General features: G+C 32.5%; 2 protein-coding genes across 2 annotated transcripts; both read right to left on the reverse strand.

Moving 5' to 3' along the window:
- Positions 1-7,121: 7,121 nt before the first annotated feature.
- Positions 7,122-8,172, reverse strand: LOC110106969 (chitinase 4-like). The gene is made up of 2 exons (XM_020837080.1): positions 7,887-8,172; positions 7,122-7,525 (listed from the first exon to the last, which is right to left on the reverse strand). Exons 1-2 carry the CDS (start codon positions 8,170-8,172, stop codon positions 7,122-7,124), a joined length of 690 nt encoding a protein of 229 aa, XP_020692739.1.
- Positions 8,173-11,735: 3,563 nt separating this feature from the next.
- LOC110106968 (chitinase 4-like) lies at positions 11,736-12,912 on the reverse strand. The gene is made up of 2 exons (XM_028701489.1): positions 12,624-12,912; positions 11,736-12,139 (listed from the first exon to the last, which is right to left on the reverse strand). The coding sequence occupies exons 1-2, from the start codon at positions 12,910-12,912 to the stop codon at positions 11,736-11,738; spliced, it is 693 nt and encodes a 230-aa protein (XP_028557322.1).
- Between the last annotated feature and the right edge of the window lie 6,976 nt (positions 12,913-19,888).

Below are 19,888 nucleotides of genomic sequence, written 5' to 3' on the forward strand. Positions count from 1 at the left end.
TTCAAGAGATGGCTCCCATGACATAACACTTTGTCTTGTATGAAACTTAACTCCCATCTTTCGGTTGGTGTATTACTCTAATACCATTTGTAACAATCCAAACTCTTAATTATTAAGAATTATTCACTTTGGTCTAATGGCCTCATAGTTTTATCTTATTGTTGTAACTTTTTAGGAGGTCACCCATCTGAGGATTTCTTCAGTGGGCATGCTTAACTACGAAGTTTCTTAATGAAATTCTGACCATTACACCAAATGGTGCCTTGATGTTTAAGAGTTTATCTTCTTTTATTTAACAAGTTTCATAGAGAGTTGGCACCGTAATGCCACCTTTTCACATCACCGTAGTGATATACATTTGACCTCAACATAATAAAGAGGTCAGTGCCACGGTGCTCCAAAGAAAGATCTTATCACTTAACATTTTCTTTTCCAATTCAAATTAAACATAAAAATAATTCTAAACATTATAGAGGTTCAGTAAATGTTAAATGAATTAGAAATTCTTATCATGCCCAGTTCAGGTCATCAATATGTAGAAGCAGTCCTTACAATTAATGAGCTTATGAACCTAATATAGCTAGAATTTTAGGATCCATATTTGTTGTTTCCATGAGGTAATCTTGGAATAACAATATGCATTATTTTGAGTGTGTTCGTGCCTATAAGCTTATTCATCTCTAATTTTTTCCTAAAGAGTGGATTAAGATAGTTTGATTGGGTTGGTGTTGGAAGAATTATGCCATTGTTTTAACTCTAGAAGAGTAATCCTAAGTTGGATGTCACTAAGGGTCTTATTAATGAAGACGAATTGTTCATTTATGATGTTTAAATTGTTGATCACTTTCAACTTATCTTTATTCAATATTTAGAAGTTATGGGATAAATGTTGTAGTTGCTATGTAAAGTTTTATTTTGTGTGTGTGTGTGTGTGTGGAATATTTAGGTCAATTAAGGCAAACTTATACACACATCATATATGCAAGTCTCAAACTCAAGACCTCTTGGTTTGTAGTCAAAGCTCCCAACTAACTGACCAATATGAACTACATTTGCTACTGAAAGTGATAAAAAAATGACCAACATTAGTTATAATAGAGGAGAAGTAGAGCTCCCGATGGAAGGTCCAATAATAACACCAAATGTTACATCTAAGAAACAATTCAAGTGATGCCACAAGTCCATTTGGGGTGGGTTCAAGAAGAAGAAAGGAACAATGACAGAAAGAAGAAATGAAGAATAAGAGTTGCAGTATTTTTATTATTTCATTCCATAAAATTATAACATATTTATAATTTCACATATTACAAAACAAAACTAACTCCATCACAAAATTACAATTGGCCACACTTATATCACTATCAATAGTCCTCCTAGCAGTAGGGTTATCGCTCAGAGACACATTAAATTGGCCACAATAATTTTGACAAAGATTAAAAAGATCATTGACCGTGCCCTGATTCCTGCCTCCACACTCAAGGACACCTTTAATAGCTTGAATGGTGGTTCCAAAAGGTTAACCAATCATGCTATGCACATTTCTCTTCCAAAACCAGAGCGCGGTTTTAAAGAAGATGATGACATCATTACTAACAGCTTCAGACCAGCTCAGGCTGTCAAAACCAATTTCTTGGCCTACAGAGCCGTAATAATAATTCCATGAGATTTGGAGAGTACCACAACCATAATACATCTTCCATATGTACATGGATACTATCGAGCGTTGGGGTTATAGTAAGGATTGGATTTATCTTCTTGATCTTTGAAGCACATGCCTGTATATATTAATATTTTTTTTTTTTTTGAACAAATAATGCAGTTCAATAGTAATATTAAGGGAAAATAGCTAAGTATAAAAGGAATTATATATATTTACTTCATATTAATTATTTTTAAGCGAATGAAAAAAGCTTAAATAAGATTTTTTTATCAAAAAAAAATTATTTTAGGATATTTTAAATAAAATTTTGGCCTAGATGTGTTCCAAATCCGTCAGATTTGATTTGAGTTGGGAGTAATTCAAATTTTAATTGATTGGCATGTATTATGTTCATCTCAAAATGAATCTAACTATTTAAAGCAGCGATCTCTCATTTAGAGTCATCGATAGTGGGACTCTTTGCAAAACAAGAATAACTTTGCCAAGCATTCAATAACATATCTCTTGTGTAGAAGCCATTGCACTCACAATTAGGATCTGCATGACTCGTTAACTCGTCAAAGAACTCCGAGCTTACTATATAAACACAACCGCAATTCTACCAAGTGGTGAGCTCACCAGCGACGATGATGGGGAGGAGAGGTATGATGAAGCTTGGTTTTACTCCGTCCATTATCTTGATTAATAAGAAATGAAGGTGGCGATATTTATAGAATTGTTTTTTTATTTATTCATTGGAATTGAGGTGTTATTATTTTTTGCGGGATTTTTACAGTCGTGCGAGTAAATTCTTATTTATTTACATATTTAATAGATAAATTTTTTATAATATTTTAACATGAAATTTTTTTTTTGAAATATCATAATTAAGGAAGAATTTTGTTTGTTATCTTGCTTTACTCTCGCTCATGGATTTGAATAAGTAGTTGTACTTTGGAACAAGAAATAGAGTGATTTATTTTAAAAAAATACTAATTATGGGATTTAAATAATCTATATGTATCAATCAATAATTTGTGATTAGTTGCGTCTAACATTCTAATTGGATGTAGGAATTTGATCATACAAAACTATTCGAAACTACTATATATATTGTTCATTAATTATATCGACCAACGAAGTTGTGATTACTTAATATCATGCTAATCGGGATTTGATCATGCTCTATTACATAGTTTGATTTAGTTGCAAACGAACCAAGTTGAGCTGAGTATGTGAGTTTTCATGTTTGAGTCATTTATTATCATTTTGTTCAAGTTTAGTTCAAGTTTGATTCGGGCTTTATTATTTGTGTTCATATTTTGTTCATTTAAATTAATGAGTGTTCATGTTTGGTTCATGTTTAGTTCGTTTAGCTCTTACAAGCTTTAAACAAACAAGCATTAACGAGCTATAAACGAGCTCTACTTGTAGACGCTCATTAACTTAAAAAACAAGCTTTATCGAGCCTCCTAACAAACAATTACATCGTATATGTTCGTGAATATAATTAGCAAATTTTTTTTAAACTATGAAGCAAGCGCATTTATGAACATATTTAACGAGTATTCTTGAGCTATCAAATAAGCAAGTTCAAGATTATATATAATTAGCTAGTTTTTTTTAGCTACCAAATAAGCATGTTCACAATATGTAAATTTTATTTTAGTTAGCATATGTTATAATATTTAACTAATTTAAACTATAATATTTAATATTAATTATATCTAGGGGTGTCAATATTTGACATGACCTGAAAACCCTACTCTAACCCAACACAAAATTTTTAGATTTGGGTCAACCCAAACCTGAAACAGGTCAGGTTTGGGTCCTGATTTTCAACCCGTTTCGAATTCTACGCAGAGTTCGCGTTTACTTGGAAACTCAAAATGACATGGTTTTGACCCGGAATCCTGTTGTTCGGCATATTTACAGGATTTTGCCATGCTACACAGCGAGAAAACTTCATTTCTTTCGATCAAAATGTTGTAACTTCTAATCCGATCAGAAGGGAACATCGTATGTGGAGCGAAGTCAAAGAACAATGACAAGAAAGAGAAGATAAAAAGAGCAAGTAAGCTTCCGTCATTTCTTCAAATCAAAATGTTGTAACTTTCGATCTGATTGGAAGGGAACGCCATCCGTGGAGCAAATTCAAATAGCAACAATGAGAAAGAGAAGATAAAAAAGCAAATCATAGAAAGTGGGAAAGTTACCTTCATAGAGAGTGAGCTCCCATCGTTGATTCTGATCAAAATGTTGTAACTTCCATCGTCGAAGGAGAAATGTTGTAACTTCCATAATCCCAGGTCAGTTTTGGGTTGGACCTGAACAGTGACCCATGACCCAATTTTGACAGCCCTAACATCGTTATGTTATAATAAATATAAAATATTTATAATATGTATATTTTAAAATTTTATAATCAAATATTAATTGAGAATTTATCAAGCTTATTCACTAGTTCTGAATTGAACATGAATTGAGCTTTTATCGAGCTTCTTATTGAGCTTAATGTCGAGGTTATTCACGAGCTTTAAATGACGTTGTTCATGAACATAAATGATCCGAACACATTAGCGTTCAAGCTTATTTATATAAGGATCGAGTATTTAAAATATTTTTTAAGTTTTTTGGTTTAGTTAATTAAATGATAACAAACAAGTTTTAATCGAACCAAGCAACGAGTAGCTCGTTGAATGGTTGGTTCGCTAGCAGCCCTAGTTTGAATGCCTTCTTTATTAAGGCATCTCCTAGCCTATGGGTTTGTATAAGCCACTTGACCTATCAGAGTGCTAGATATATCTTAAGGGAGGCTTGCTCTTTAGAAAAAAAAAATTCTATTTTCTAAGCCTTCTTAAAAGTTTAAGCTAGTTAAAGTAAATTAACAATTCATAACACATCATATTAACACATCATATTAGCCTTCACATGTTATCCTTACATTACATCACATTAGCCCCCTCACGCTCTTATACCTCTCAAAATATATCATACTTACACTATCACATCACATCACATCATATCACATCAATCACTTTGGCTCTTATACCTCCCAAATACATCATATGTATATTGCCGGGCTCTTATTCCTCCCATGCAATTCAAATATATAACACAATTCATTTATACAGTTGTTCAAGCTCTTATATCTTCTAGGGATGATATCACATTTTCAATCACATGAACATAGAAATAATAGTGCTTTTAACTTGTATATGGATTTTATTTAACATAATACAAGAATGTACAAAATTTTGCATGTACGACGAATGCATTAATTTTTTTGAGGAATTACATTTTTCAAATTACAAAGCCATTCATGAGAAACATCCATAGCACCATTTTGAAACCTTTATTATATCTATATGCTTGTGAATCATGCCTATATTCAGTTTTCATCGTCACTCCCTCATGAATAATGATCCTTCAGACATCTTTCTTTAGGGTTGTTAGAACAATGTTATAGCTGTTTATTTCAGGTCAATCAATGATATATGCAGATGATGCTTAAATCCAATTTCGTTTTCATGACAATCTTCCACCTTTTGATCTTTTCAACAGTGTTAAATTTAATTCTATGTAGCAGGCTAGCAAGATTTTTGTCTTTGGTCTTATGAATTTTGCAATTCCTTTCAAGCCAGATATTATTAGCCAACACACTTACAATCAGAAAATGGAGCTTTCTTAGCAAGAGATTTAGACTGAATAAAAGTATCCACTGAGGTGAAGTATATATTTAAATAGAAACAAAATCATATTAGTTGGATCCACCAAGTAAGTATTCCAGCATGTTTCAACTAGAAACATCAAACTAATGGTGAAACAAAAGCCTTCCAAAAAAATCACACAAACATCCAAAATCCCCATAAGAATTCCTACAAAAGTTAGCATTTCATTACGTTCCAACCATATACACAAATCAAAGCAAGAAAGATAACCATTCTAGAAAAGCACAAAACCTCATAACAACAAAAAATTATTCAAGAGGTGGATATCTAGCTTCGATGCAAGTAATCTGACTAGTTAGTTTCTCATCAAAAATTGAAGGGGTTCACAAACATTATATGTCTATTATTTTTCCACCTCCATCTTTTAATCTTTTGAGCAACGTGAATTTAATTCTAGGTGGATATTGGTCTTATGAATTTTTCTATTCCTTTAAAGCTAAATATTACATACCAACACACTTACAACCAAAAAATAGAGCTCTCTTACCATGTAGTGCCCATGAGGAGATGAATTTTGCATGTACAACTTCAACATTTTTTAAATTACAAAGCCATTCATGAGAAACATCCATAGCACCATTTTGAAACCTTTATTATTTTATATCCACTTCTATTAGTGCCAACATACTTATCAAAACATTTAAAATTTTATATTGTTAAAAATATTAAATGATAATTTGAGTTTTTTTTTCTTAACATGACTTGAATAATTTATTTTATAATATACCAAAAGTTATACTATCGAAAGTTTCAAACTAATTCAGTCAAATAAATTATCAAAACTCTCACAAAAATAAGCAAAATTGAAAATTGATTGTAGTAATAACCTAACTAGATCCATACAACTTCTCCAACTTGTTTGATGAGCAAAATCAACTCTAAGTCCTCCAAAATTCACTCTTTCTCTAGGATTCTCTTCCTCTCTCCCCTAGCTAGTTACCCTTAGAAAATGAGAAATGAAATTTTTGAAATGAATTTGAATATCTATATATCTAGTACCGCAGTGCTCCCAAGAGAAAATTTCACATTCAAGTTAAAGAGTTGGCACCGCAATGCCACCTTTCACAGGACCGTAGCACTATCCATTTGACACCCAACATAATAGAGAGGTTAGTGCAACAATGCTCCCAAGGAAAATTTTCTCACTTAACATTTTCTTTTCCAATTCAAATTACAATATTATTCCATGATTAAATTAAGCATAAAAATGTTTCTAAACATTTAAAGAGGTTCAGTAAATGCTAAATGAATTTGAAGTTCTTACTATGTCCAATTTAGGTCATCACTATATAGAAGTAGTCCTTACCTTTAAGGAGCTTGTGAACCTATAATATAGCTCAAATTTTAGGATCCATATATTTGTGGTTTCCATTGGAGAATCTTGGAATAACAATATGCATTATTTTGAGTGTGTAGCTTTTCATTACTAATTTTACAAAAAGTTTTCAAAAAAAAAGGACCAACAATAGTTACAATAGAGGAGATGAAGAACTCCCAATGGAATGTTCAACAACAACACCAATTGTTACAATTCGAACGATGCTATGAGTCCATTTGGGTGGGTAATGGGTTTGAGAAGAAGAAAGAAACAATGAAGGAAAGAAGAAAAAAAAAACTAAGAGTTGAAATATTTTTATTATTTTATTTCATAAAATTATATAATACTTATAATTTCACATTCTTACAAAACAAAACTCACTTCATCACAAAATAACAATTGGCCACACTTATATCGTTATCAAATAATCCTCCTAGCAATAGAGGTTATCTCCAGGGGACACATTAAACTGGCCACAATAATTTTGATAGAGATTAACACGATCATTGACTGCATCCTGGTTACCGCCTCCACACTCAACGACACCATTGATAGCTCGAATTGTAGCTCCGAAACCTTGACTAATGATGCCATGCACATTTCTCATCCAAAACCAGAGCGCAGTTTTAAAGGAGATGATGGCATCAGTACTAACGCCTTCAGGCCAATTCAAGCCATCAAAGCCAATTTCTTGGCCTGCGGGGCCGTAATTATAATTCCATGAGATCTGGAGGGGACCTCGCCCATAATACATCTTCCCTGGGGTACATGGGTACTCTTGAGCATTGGGGTCACAGTAAGGATTGGATTTATCTTCTTGATCTTTGAAGCACATGCCTATATTCATATTAAGAATTTTATTATTTTTATATAAATAATGCGGTTCACACATAATATTTAGGGAAAATAGCTAAGTATCAAAAAAATTATAAATGTTTAGTTCATATTAATTGTTTTTAAGCAAGTTAGAAAAGCTTAAATAAGATTTTTTGTGGAAAATATTATGTACGGATATTCTAGATAAAATTTTGATCTAGAGTTATTCCAAATCTGTCTGATTTGATTTGATTTATGTGCAATTCAAATTTTAAAGAATAATATGTGACAAGCAAAATTAAGAATAAGTGTATAAAAGTAATCTTATTCTTTTAAAAATTGAAATTTTTGAAGATCATTGTTCATAAAATTAGATTCTCACGTGTGGTCTCATGAGAAACATGAGCGAAAAAGGCAGCGATCTCTCGTTTAGAGTCATCAATAGAGGAACTCTCTGCAAAACCAGGATAACTTTGCCAAGCATTCAAGAATGCATCTCTTGTGTAGAAGCCATTGCCCTCACAACTATGATCGGCTTGACTCGTTAACTCGTCAAAGAACTCCTGGCTCACTATATAAGCACAACCGCAATTCTGCCCAGCGATGAGCTCACCAGCGGCGATGATGAGGAGGAGAGGTATGAGAAAGATTGGTTTTACTCCGTCCATTGTCTGGATTAATAAGAAATGGAGGTGGTGGTATTTATAGAATTTTCTTAATTATTCTCGCTCATGGAGTTGAATAAGTAGTTGTACTTTGCAGCAGGAAACAAAGTGCTTTATTTTAAAAACATTAATTATTGTATTTAAATAATTTATTTGTATCAATCAATGATTTGTGCTTAGTTGTGTCTAACTTTCTACTTGGATGTATGAATTTGGAGAAATTTTTACGTGCAGAGTCCGAATATGTTCAGACTCCAATTAGATTGCGTCATGTCTCCTGTACACAGTGGTGTGTACAGAGTCCAGACACGAGCTACTTCTGGACTCCACACATAATAATTTCTCATGAATTTGACCGTACAAAACTATTCACAACTACTATAGATTGTCCATTAATTATATCGATAAAAGAAGTTATGACTAATTACGTCTTTTTCATCAGTCTATGGTAAACTTTTCATCTATGGTTGTGATGATTTTCTATGGTAGATAAAGTACGTCATTTGTATTCTAAACCTTAAACCTAAAACTACGTTTGACATTACATAAGCTACTACGAACATGTCCAAATATAGATCAAACCGTTTTAAAGCATGGTTCAATCATTAAACATACTTTTGATTAAAGTCATATTGTTGAAAGTTTCTCAAACTTATTCAATCAAATAAATTACCAAAACTCTCACAAAAATAAGCGAAATTGAAAATTGAGATAGAGTAATTTTAACCTAATTTGATCCAAACAACTTCAACTTCTCCAACTTGTTTGATGGGAATTCGTCCACCTCCGATTCTTCGTGGCCAGCATGGTGGTGAATCGGCTTGAAGACCCTGATTTTTTTGGATGGATCGACTAAATCTCATTATTTTCTCGATATCTTATATGGTGTTTCCCCTGCTTTGGCCTTTCTCGAGCTGAAATTCATGTCTTGTCGTGGGCTTTTGTCTTTTTGGATCTCGAAGGAGGAGATCTTGGCTCTTGTGGCTCCCATGGAATTTGCATTGGTCGATAAATTTCCCACTCGTCGCCCTACTCTAGTTGCTATTCAAAATTTTTTTTTTCAATCTTAAGCTCATTAGAAAATTTGATGTGATCCATCTGAAACCTTTGCATGTTTTGATTTAACTTGTTAATGATTTAGATTATAGTATAAATTTCTCTCATAGATCTTATTTTGTGAATAACTGCGATATGAAATTGACCAAATAGTCTCCATTTTTTGACATTGGTGTGGATTGTCACGTCAATCCCATATGGGTGTCTTTCTCGAACTTGAGACCTCACCTTTTCTCCTGTCATATTCTTCACGGTCTAGGATCCTTATTTGGTCATCCATTAAAAATCGACCATGCTACAGCCTATGGTTTGCATCCCTCTCTTATGCGTGTTCTGGTTAAACTGAATATTACCAAAATGTACCACGATCGGCTGTGGTTAGGCCCAAAAAATTTGGCTACATTCAACATGTCGAAATGCATGGAAGTTTGTCCTGCTTTTTGTGTTCATTGTAAATCCATTGGGCATAGGAAATTTGAGTGTATTATTCTTCATCCTCATTTATCTATAAGTCCTGTGACCTCAAACCCTATGATTCCTATTGCCAATGCAATTAATCCCGTGGTTGGTGACCTTTTGATTCCTATTCATCCCGTTGGACGTGCAGCAGCTGCTGTTGTTATGGGAATTATAGAAAATATAGTTAATGCTACTTCCAATTATGTTCTTCCTAATGCTGATATGGTGAATATTGGGATGTTTTTAATGAGAATATTGTTGTTTTGAATGAAGGGGATAATATAGCTACAGAGCCTTCTAAGGGTGATAACACTGTTATGGTTGATAATGCTTTGGACTTAACTAGTTCCAGTAATTTTGATATTGCTCTTGTTAAGTTGCCTTATTTGGATTAGTTGGCTATTAGGGGTGAACAAGTAATTGTAATGATATAGTTGATGGTTTGGATAGTACCCCTTTGAGGATTATTTCCCCTCATGTTGATGTGAATGTTAATGTGGCTGCTCAAGATTTGGTGATTCCTCATAAACTTCCCTTAATTTCTATTCTTTATTTTTCTCCTTCTAATGTTGAGGATGAGGCTATGAGTGATGTGCAGATGCTGGTTGATGTTCTTGTTGATCAGGCCGATTAGTGCTCTCAATCGACCGAGGATTGGTGTTTTGATGGGTCTCATGGTGGCCTATTAAACTGTATGATTGATGATTGTAATTTAAACGTGGTGCGAGTGGATTCTAAGTGGTTTTATTTTGGCAAGAAAAATAAGAAGAACAAAAAAAAAACACCGTGCCTTGAGGTTTTAAGTTTTGCTTTGGTTTTGGTCTCATTTTTTGTGTTGGAGTGCTATTTCTTGCAGCTTGTTCGATTGCTGTCTTGCTGCTCATTCTCTCTTATTGGTCTTGTAGCCTTGGTTAATGTTGTTGTCCAGCTTTGCCATTTCTAATTTTCTCGGTAGTTGTTGTGGTTCCTTTGTTGCATTGTTGTTGTTGCTATGTCTTTGTTCAGGTTGATAAGTTATTTGGCCTTTTATATTGTTGGTCTGGTTTTCTTTTACTTTTTATTGTATTTAGATTGAATCGAAGGTTAGTAGGTTTTGCTTTAAATATTGTACTTTAGAGGACTTTGGATTCATTAAAAACTTGTATCATTATTTTTTTAACTAACGCGTTGATCTCTATTGTGGATTTTAACCCAAAAAAATAAAAGAAACTTGTTTGATGGGCAAAATCAACTCTACATCCTCCAAATTTCACTCTCTATTTCTCTCTCTCTCTCTCTCTCTCTCTCTCTCTCTCTCTCTCTTTAGGATTCTCTTCCTCTCTCTCCTAGCTAGTTTCCCTTAGTAAATGCTAAATGAATTTGAAATTCTTACCATGTCCAATTTAGGTCATCACTATATAGAAGAAGTCCTTACCTTTAAGGAGCTTGCGAACCTATAATATAGCTCGAATTTTAGGATCCATATATTTGTAGTTTCCATGAGAGAATCTTGGAATAACAATATGCATTCTTTTTAGTGTGTAGAATCCCATAAGAGTTTCATCACTAATTTGACCTAAAGGGTGGATCGAGGTAGTATAATTGGACTAGTGTAGGAAGAGTTATGTTGTTATTTTACTTCTAGAAGAGTAATCCTAAGTTGGATGTCATGAAGGGACATATTAATGGAGGCATATATATTGTTCATTTATGATATTTAAATAGTTGATCATTTTCATGATACCTTTAATCAATATTTGGAAGTTATGAGATTGAATGTTGTAGTTGCTACCGAAAGTGATCAACAAAAAGGCCAACATTTGTTACAATAGAGTAGAGGCAGAGCACCAGATGGAAGGTTCAACAACAACACCAAACGTTATGTGTAAATAACAAGTCGAATGATGACATGAATCCATTTGAGGTGGGTTCGAGAAGAAGAAAAAAAAATGAAGAAAAGAAAAAAAAAAAAAGAGTTGAAGTACTTTTATTATTCCATTCCTTAAAATTATAACATACTTATAATTTCACATCATTATAAAACAAAACTGACTCTATCTCAAATAATCTTCTTAGCAATAGAGGTTATCACCTGGGGACACATTAAACTGGTCACAATAATTTTGATAGAGATTGACACGATCATTGACTGCGTCCTGGCTCCCACCTCCACACTCAACGACACCATCGATAGCTTGAATTGTGGCCCCGAAACCTTGACTAATGATGCCATGCACATTTCTCATCCAAAACCAAAGAGCAGTTTTAAAGGAGATGATGGCATCGGTACTAACGGCTTCAGGCCAATTCAAGCCGTCGAAGCCAATTTCTTGGCCTGCGGGTCCGTAATTATAATTCCACGAGATCTGGAGAGGACCACGCCCATAATACATCTTCCCAGGGGTACATGGATACTCTTGAGCTTTGGGGTCACAGTAAGGACTGGATTTATCTGCTTGATCTTTGAAACACATGCCTATGCATATTAAGAATTTTATTATTTGTGTAAATAATGCGGTTCAAACGTAATATCTAGAAAAATAGTTAAGTATCGAAGAAATTATAATTGTTTAGACCATATTAATTGTTTTTAAGCAAGTTAGAAAAGCTGAAATTAGAATTTTTTTTTTGTGGAAAAAATTATGAACGGATATTCTAGATAAAATTTTGATCTTGAGTTATTCCAATGCAATAAATAAATAAATAAATAAATAAATTGCTATCAAGAGTCATACAGCCAAAAAAATTTCTTAATATTATGATTATCTACTAGTTAAGCAGTATTGTCTAATTGCTTAATTTTATTTGCCCAATAGCTTTGATATATTAATATATAATAATTTAAGTATTTTAAATATACGACAAGCAAAATTGAGAATATTTGCAGTAAAAATAATATTATTCTTATAAAAATTGAAAATTTTGAAGATCGTTAATTGTTCGTAAAATTAGATTCTCACGTGTGGTCTCATGGGAAACATGAGCGAAAAAGGCAGCGATCTCTCGTTTAGAGTCATCAATAGAGGGACTATCTGCAAAACCAGGATAACTTTGCCAAGCATTCAAGAATGCATCTCTTGTGTAGAAGCCATTGCCCTGATCACAATTAGGATTAGCAAGACTCGTTAACTCGTCAAAGAACTCCTGGCTCACTAAATAAGCACAACCGCAATTCTGCCCAGCGATGAGCTCACCGGCGGCGATGATGAGGAGGAGAGGTATGAGGAAGCTTGGTTTTACTCCGTCCATTGTCTGGATTGATAAGAAATGGAGAAGGTGGTATTTATAGATTTTTTTTTTTAAATTTATTCATTGCAATAGCAGTGTTACCATTTTAGCGGGATTTTTATAGTCATATATGCATGAGGAGGAGAGGTATGAGGAAGCTTGGTTTTACTCCGTCCATTGTCTGGATTGATAAGAAATGGAGAAGGTGGTATTTATAGATTTTTTTTAAAAAAATTTATTCATTGCAATAGCAGTGTTACCATTTTAGCGGGGCAAATTTAGTCATGCTACTAAATTCTTATTTATTAACATATTTTATACATAAATTTTTATAATATTATATATTATCTTGTTTTCCTCTCGCTCATGGAGTTGAATAAGTAGTTGTACTTTGGAGCTGGAAACATAGTGATTTATTTTGAAAACATTAATTATTAGATTTAAATAATTTATATGTATCAATCAATGATTTGTGATTAATTGCGTCTAACGTTCGAATTGGATGTATAAATTTAGATAAATTGTTATGCACGGAGTCCAAATATATTCAGACTCCAATCAGATTGTGCCAAGTCACATGTATACAATGATGTGTACAGGGTTCAGATACGAGCTACGTACGGACTCCGCTCGTAATAATTTCTCATGAATTTGACCGTAGAGAACTATTCACAATTACTATAAATTGTCCATTAATTGTATTCTTGAATTAATCCCTATAGAACTGTTTGCAATAAATACATATTCTTCATCGTATGTGACAAATTTCACTAACATTTCATTTGGTCGCATTACTTGTCCTTATTAGCAATATATGAATAATTTTTCAATTAATCTTAAAATAAATTGCGATAAAGTTTTAATTGGGGTCCATATTTTGTATTTTATATGCCTCATAATATTCGAAGTTGGATAAATATGTTCATTTATTTTCTTAGAGAAACACCGTCAAAGGTTCAATTAAGACAAAAATATTAATGCTTATGACCCCATTGTTAATGCTAAGAAATTCCTCTAAATGAGTTCTTCAAGTGTCCTAAACTAGAATTTTCTAGGGTCCTTATTCATCAATGGTTACTGAGAATGATTGATAATGATTTTAGTGATGACTAGTACATCACTAAATTTGCACTGATCAATGTGTTAGTTAGATAATTACCTAAGTGAAGAAAAAAACTTCAAGAACTCAGATATGAATAGAGCATTCCTGGAGTGCACCGAGAGGGTAGGGATGATGTCTTGAAACTTGGGTTAAATTTATTTGTTTATGATATCTTTTTTAATCATAATAAACATAATGTTATTGTTATTGAGATGCTTGAATTAGTTGAAGATGAGAAGAACTTTTTTAATACCCACAAGGTAATATTTCAAAGAAGAGGACACTAAGAAGGCTAAAGAGAAATATGATATACTATGAGATTATTGCCTTGATAAAAAAAAAAAAAGAAGACCCAACTAGTAAAATGTAATAAGATTTGTCATATCATTGCAATAATAAGCTTATATAACCATCCAAGAGTTAAGAAATAAAGGTGCAAAGTTTCTTTGAGAGTAAGAGCCATTGATATTGAACTGAAAGAGCAACAAAATGCCCATAAGTAAGTATTATATACTAGTACAAGTGAATAAAGATGTGAGTACAACAACAACAACAAGCCTACATCCCACTAAATAGAGTCGGATAAATGAATCATTTTTGTCCGCTATCATATTAAGAATCAAATTCTCATGTAATAAGAAGGGGTCATTGTTAATATTTTCTAACCAAATCTTTTTAGGTCTTGAGCTTCGAACATGGATATTGATGAAAATTAAACATGTTGACTGTAGGGGTGTCAAAATCGAGTTGCAGGTCGAACCCAATTCATACCCATTATAGTTTGACACAACCCGGACTTGACCCATCGAGTTTCCAGGTTGAATTTGACTCGACATTAAATTGTTTCTCAAAAAATGGTTACCTTTGCAACGAGCGAGTTCCCTCTTCTCATCGTCGTTACTTCTGATCCAACAAATGATGAGCTATCATGACTTTCGCTCTGAGCCCCCTCCCGTCAACGCCGTTACTTCCAATCCAACGATACCTCCCATCGTCATCATTCTAAACGGCAAGCTATCACGACTTCTGACCCAAGTAAAGAACAACAAGCTTGGAGCTCCCTCCCGTTGTTGTCATTGCTTTTGATCCAACTGCAGAACAGCGTGTCCCTCCCATCATCAAAGAAGGTGAACACGCAAAGCAGGCAAAGAGTGGACTACGTTATGGTGAGAAGAGGAAAACAAACCCTAAGCGGTTTGACCCAAAAGCGGGTCAGATTTGGGTCAACTTCGGGTTAGCAGGTTGAGCAGAACCCTACCCTATTTTTTAAACGGGTCAAATTTTAGAACTGGAACTTGACACGTTTGTCAAACGGGTTGACTCTAACCCAAAATTTTTTACTTGGGTTTTTTGGTCGTGTCAAATATTGACACACCCAGTTGAGTGTACTTATATGATAATCCTAAAGGAAGAAAGAAAATTGTTTATGCAATGAAGTTGTTACAGACAAAACTATTAGGAAATTGATATACATTTATGACAACTTGAAACATTGGAGAAGACATATTTGTTATAAAAAAAGTAATTAAAATACATAAATAATTCATCATTCAAACATAATTAATGCGCAAAAATAATAAAGACACAAACCTAGCGCCCTCCCGGAACTCAAATGAAGAGGCGAGCACTAACAAACTTAAAATTAATTTCATAAATAATAAAAAAAATTATTTTTATATCTAATATTTAATTTTTTATTTTTATTTATATAATAATCTAGCATTAAATCATATCAAATTATGTATGTAAACATACATTTAATTTTAGCGAAGTTAATGCAATTTTTTTAATGTGATTTAGGGATTAATTTTTTATATAAGAGAATTTGCATACATAATATAAGATTCATATATATTTTCATGTATAACACGTAAATCTAAAATAAAATTTCTATTGTACGGCTAAATATTTTAAGAATCCGGTTTAAGCTAAGTCAACCCAATTCAAATTTATGATGAACTCATCACATTAAAAAAAAAGAAAAAAAAGAACTCACCCAGTTAGATGTTTCTTCCACCTAAGTCAGCGACTTCTTTCAATGAAGTCGATGACTTTTTTCAACCATGTCAGTGACTTTCTTCATCCTGGGAGTGTAATTAAGTCAACTCGAGCTCGACTAATGCCCAACTCGAGCTTAACTCACCAATCAAATCAAGAGCACAAACTCGAGTCAAGCTCGAAAGGTGAGTTCGAGCTCAGCTCGTGGCATTGAAGAAGAGCTCGCTTTTTTCATTACCAACATATTTTATTAGATGAAAAAAATTATTTATTGATTTATCTAAGAAAAATAATAATTAGTTATAAAATTACAAGCCTGCTCATGAGCTCAGGAGTTGAGCTTCATCAAGCTCGAACTTCAGCTCACTTAATAGACGAGCTCGAGTTTTAGCCTATGTTCGTAGCTCCATAAGCCCAGCTTGTGAGCTCATTATTGAGTAGAGCTCGAGCCGGCTAGGCTCACTTAGACCCCTACTCTAGCCACTTTAGCGACTTCTCCGATCAAGTGGATGTCTTCTTTCAACAATTAGTGCCTTTCTTCAGTCAAATAAATGACATCTCTCGATCAAATGTAAAGATTGGACTTTCATTAGAATACTGACTAAATGAATGACTTATTCAAGGCTTAATTAATAATCAAATAGAATCAGGCAAGACAACCTTTTGTAATCGTTTTTACTTATATATACTTATATGCACTCAATCATGTATCATTTCTGCTGTAACCTAAATATATAAATAAGAGTCAGAGGTAGAGCTTTAGACATGCGATTCTCTCTATTTAAGCTTATCTAATAATATCCCAAATCTTCACACTCTAAAAACTCTTTTTTTCTCTCTCTTCTTCATTGCTCTATTCTTTGAGAGTAAGATTTTAATATAATTCTTAAGCATATTGGATTCAACTATCATCAAAAGTGCTATAAAAATAGTGCATGCCAAGAACAAGAAGCTAGATGTTATGTGAAGCATAGAAAAACAAAGAAACTTCAGTGAATATAGAGAATCGCAAGAGATTAAGTCACCACAAGACAATCAGAAATAAAGGCAAGAAGGAAAAAGAAAGCTGCAAATAACAAATGGAGAATATATTTAATACTCAATTTGCCAATGCATAGAGATTGTTGAAATTTGTAAGGCTTTTTATAGATGAGGAAAAGAGTCGAATGAATGTTTGAGGAGCATTATCACTAGATTTGATAAGGTGATGTGGCTTAAGCTTCCCTCACCTAAGATGTCCATAAGGGACTGTTCCAATATGCACTCGGTTTGCAACAACCAAGGACTTCTACCAAATTATTAGAATTAGACAATAGTAATGTAAATATTAAAGAATATAATTTGTCGATAATAAGATGAGAGAAGTTTAGTAATTGAGGGAAATTTCAATAATTTTCTAGGGATCAACAAAGTTTCTAAGAGGATTAAAGTGAAAGAGAGAGAGATCATAAAAGTATTGAAGAAGAAATTTAGAGCATTAGTGACCTCATCTGATTGAGGGACAAGTATGAGATGTCAATCATCTTGATGACCATATGAGGGAGAGGGCAATGTTACAAAAAATGTTAATGTTATTTTGTCTTGGCTTCAATTTTTATTTTTTAACATTTATTGTGCTCAATTTCAAAATTTTGTTGCACTAATGAACTAATTTTCATTTATATATGTGAGTAGGATTTTTGGCAAATTTTAGGGTTGTAAAGAGTAAAACTAGCATTGATGCTCTAATGTTAAGATAATTTATTAGTAGTTTATCAAGAGTAGCATTGACCTGGTATGATGATTTATCCAGATAGATCAGTGAAAAATTTTTCCTAGTTGGAAAATATGTCATAAAAAGATTTGATAGGGCACAACATCATATCTCCATTAACGATTTAGTTGAGAAATATAATCCAAACGAGTCATTGGTAGATTATATCTTGAGAGGGAAGAATTTAAGAATTAAATGTGAGCCTCAATTGTAAGAGCAAAATGCAATTGAAATTCTCTTAAAGATATTCATGGATTAATGACATTCCTCTTGAGGGTTTAACATCAAGATATTTAAAAAGCTACTAAGTAATGTTTCTAGTCCATAGGAAGAATCCTAACATTTATCTGTTCTAAAAGAACTATCAATGATAGATTTTAACTTTCCTTGTAGGTTTCCAAGGAAACTTAGAAACTTGTTATCTAGGTTTTTCTGCCAATTCCCATAGGAAACTTGGGATGACTTCATCACTAGAACTAATGGGAGCCAAACTCAGCTAAAATCCAGTGGTGCAGGAGAAGAACAAAATTAAAAAAATAATGATGTGTATTATATTTTCCATTTAAATATCCCTGCACCGTATGTTCCTCTCCCTCATTTTTGTTGATTGGTCAGGAAGGAAGAAAGGAGAAGAAGAAAGGAAGAATAAGATAAGAGAGAGGAAGTTTTTTGGGGCTTTTTTGTCCGTTGTTCATGTTATGAAAGTTGTTCTACTAATTATAAGTAACTATACTCTTACTCATGTTTTTGATAGTTTTGATTCTTAAGGATTTTATCTCTCTTGAATCCGTAAAAAATGCATTTTTTTCTTAATTGATCGAGCTTTCACAGTGTAACATATTGTACATAATAGATATGATTTATATGAGCATTTTGACAATTATATTATTGAATTTGACCAAGTAGATTGATAGTTATAAATTTCTAAAGTTAGTGAATATTGTATAGATTTCCTATATTTCATAGATATTACATTTCATACATGATATTAACTTGCATATAGAAAATGATATGATTGATATAAGATAAACATGACATTTGTATGTAAGCAAGAAAAGCTAGCTATTAACATTATAATTAATACGGGTTGGTTGGGAGGGTAGGCCGATGGTTTTCCTTAAAATAAAAGATTTATGGTGTAATTTTTGATGTTAGCCTATAATCGATTAACTAAATTACACTGATAGGTAGAATGTAATGACTCTTAGTAATTTATTGACAGCTACATATGAACTAACCAAGGTAATAAAAAATGATGACAAAATAAATTAAAACTAATTACCAACCGATTATTATTTTGAATTAAATTAAATACTAATGATCAATTGGTCGACAGTTGAGATGAAAGGATGAAAACAACACATTAAAGCTTGATGTCTTATCTTGCTATTCAAAATAGCATTCATCATTGCATTTATATGATAATTGATTGATGAGATTGATAAATAAAATTGAAGTAGAATTGAAAGAACCTACATATATACTAATACAACATGCCATAACATATGATAAGGACATTGACAAATATATTGATGTAGTTCACTGATAAGTACACTGACATGGTATATTGACTTGACACATTGATTAATAATTTATTTTACCAATTTTTCTTATAGTTGATAAACATATTTTTGCTTTACTGATTGTATTTATTTTATTATTGATTGATACTAATTTTATATATTGCTTGTTACTTATATTGATAAATTATTGATTGTTGATTGATATTGACTGGAATTGGAGCATGTATACTAATTCTTTTATCTTACATTGAAGGCAGTGATAAGTTGTGATTACTTGCTAGGCTATATGCTTATTACATGATTTTTATTTGATTTTAGATAAAGGTAAGGAGACTTTAGAGTTAGTTTAGGCAATGATTATAGTTTAATTTATTTCTAGCTCTTCGATTTTATATATATTCTTTGTAGCCTGTTTTGGCTATTGTAATATTATTTTGGACTTTAGAATTTAATAATGTTGTAAATATTAATGTAGTAATGTAATTATGTTAAAATGAATTAAACATAATTGGGTACTATTAAATATTAATTGTAGTACTATAATTATGCGTCACATTCTAATAGTTCATTAGATGATAAATTAGGTACTACTAAGGCTAAGGTAGAAGTGTCACAACACAA

The sequence above is a fragment of the Dendrobium catenatum genome, unplaced genomic scaffold (genome assembly GCF_001605985.2).
Source record: "Dendrobium catenatum unplaced genomic scaffold, ASM160598v2 fragScaff_scaffold_1730, whole genome shotgun sequence".
In the NCBI taxonomy this organism is placed as follows: Eukaryota; Viridiplantae; Streptophyta; class Magnoliopsida; order Asparagales; family Orchidaceae; genus Dendrobium; species Dendrobium catenatum.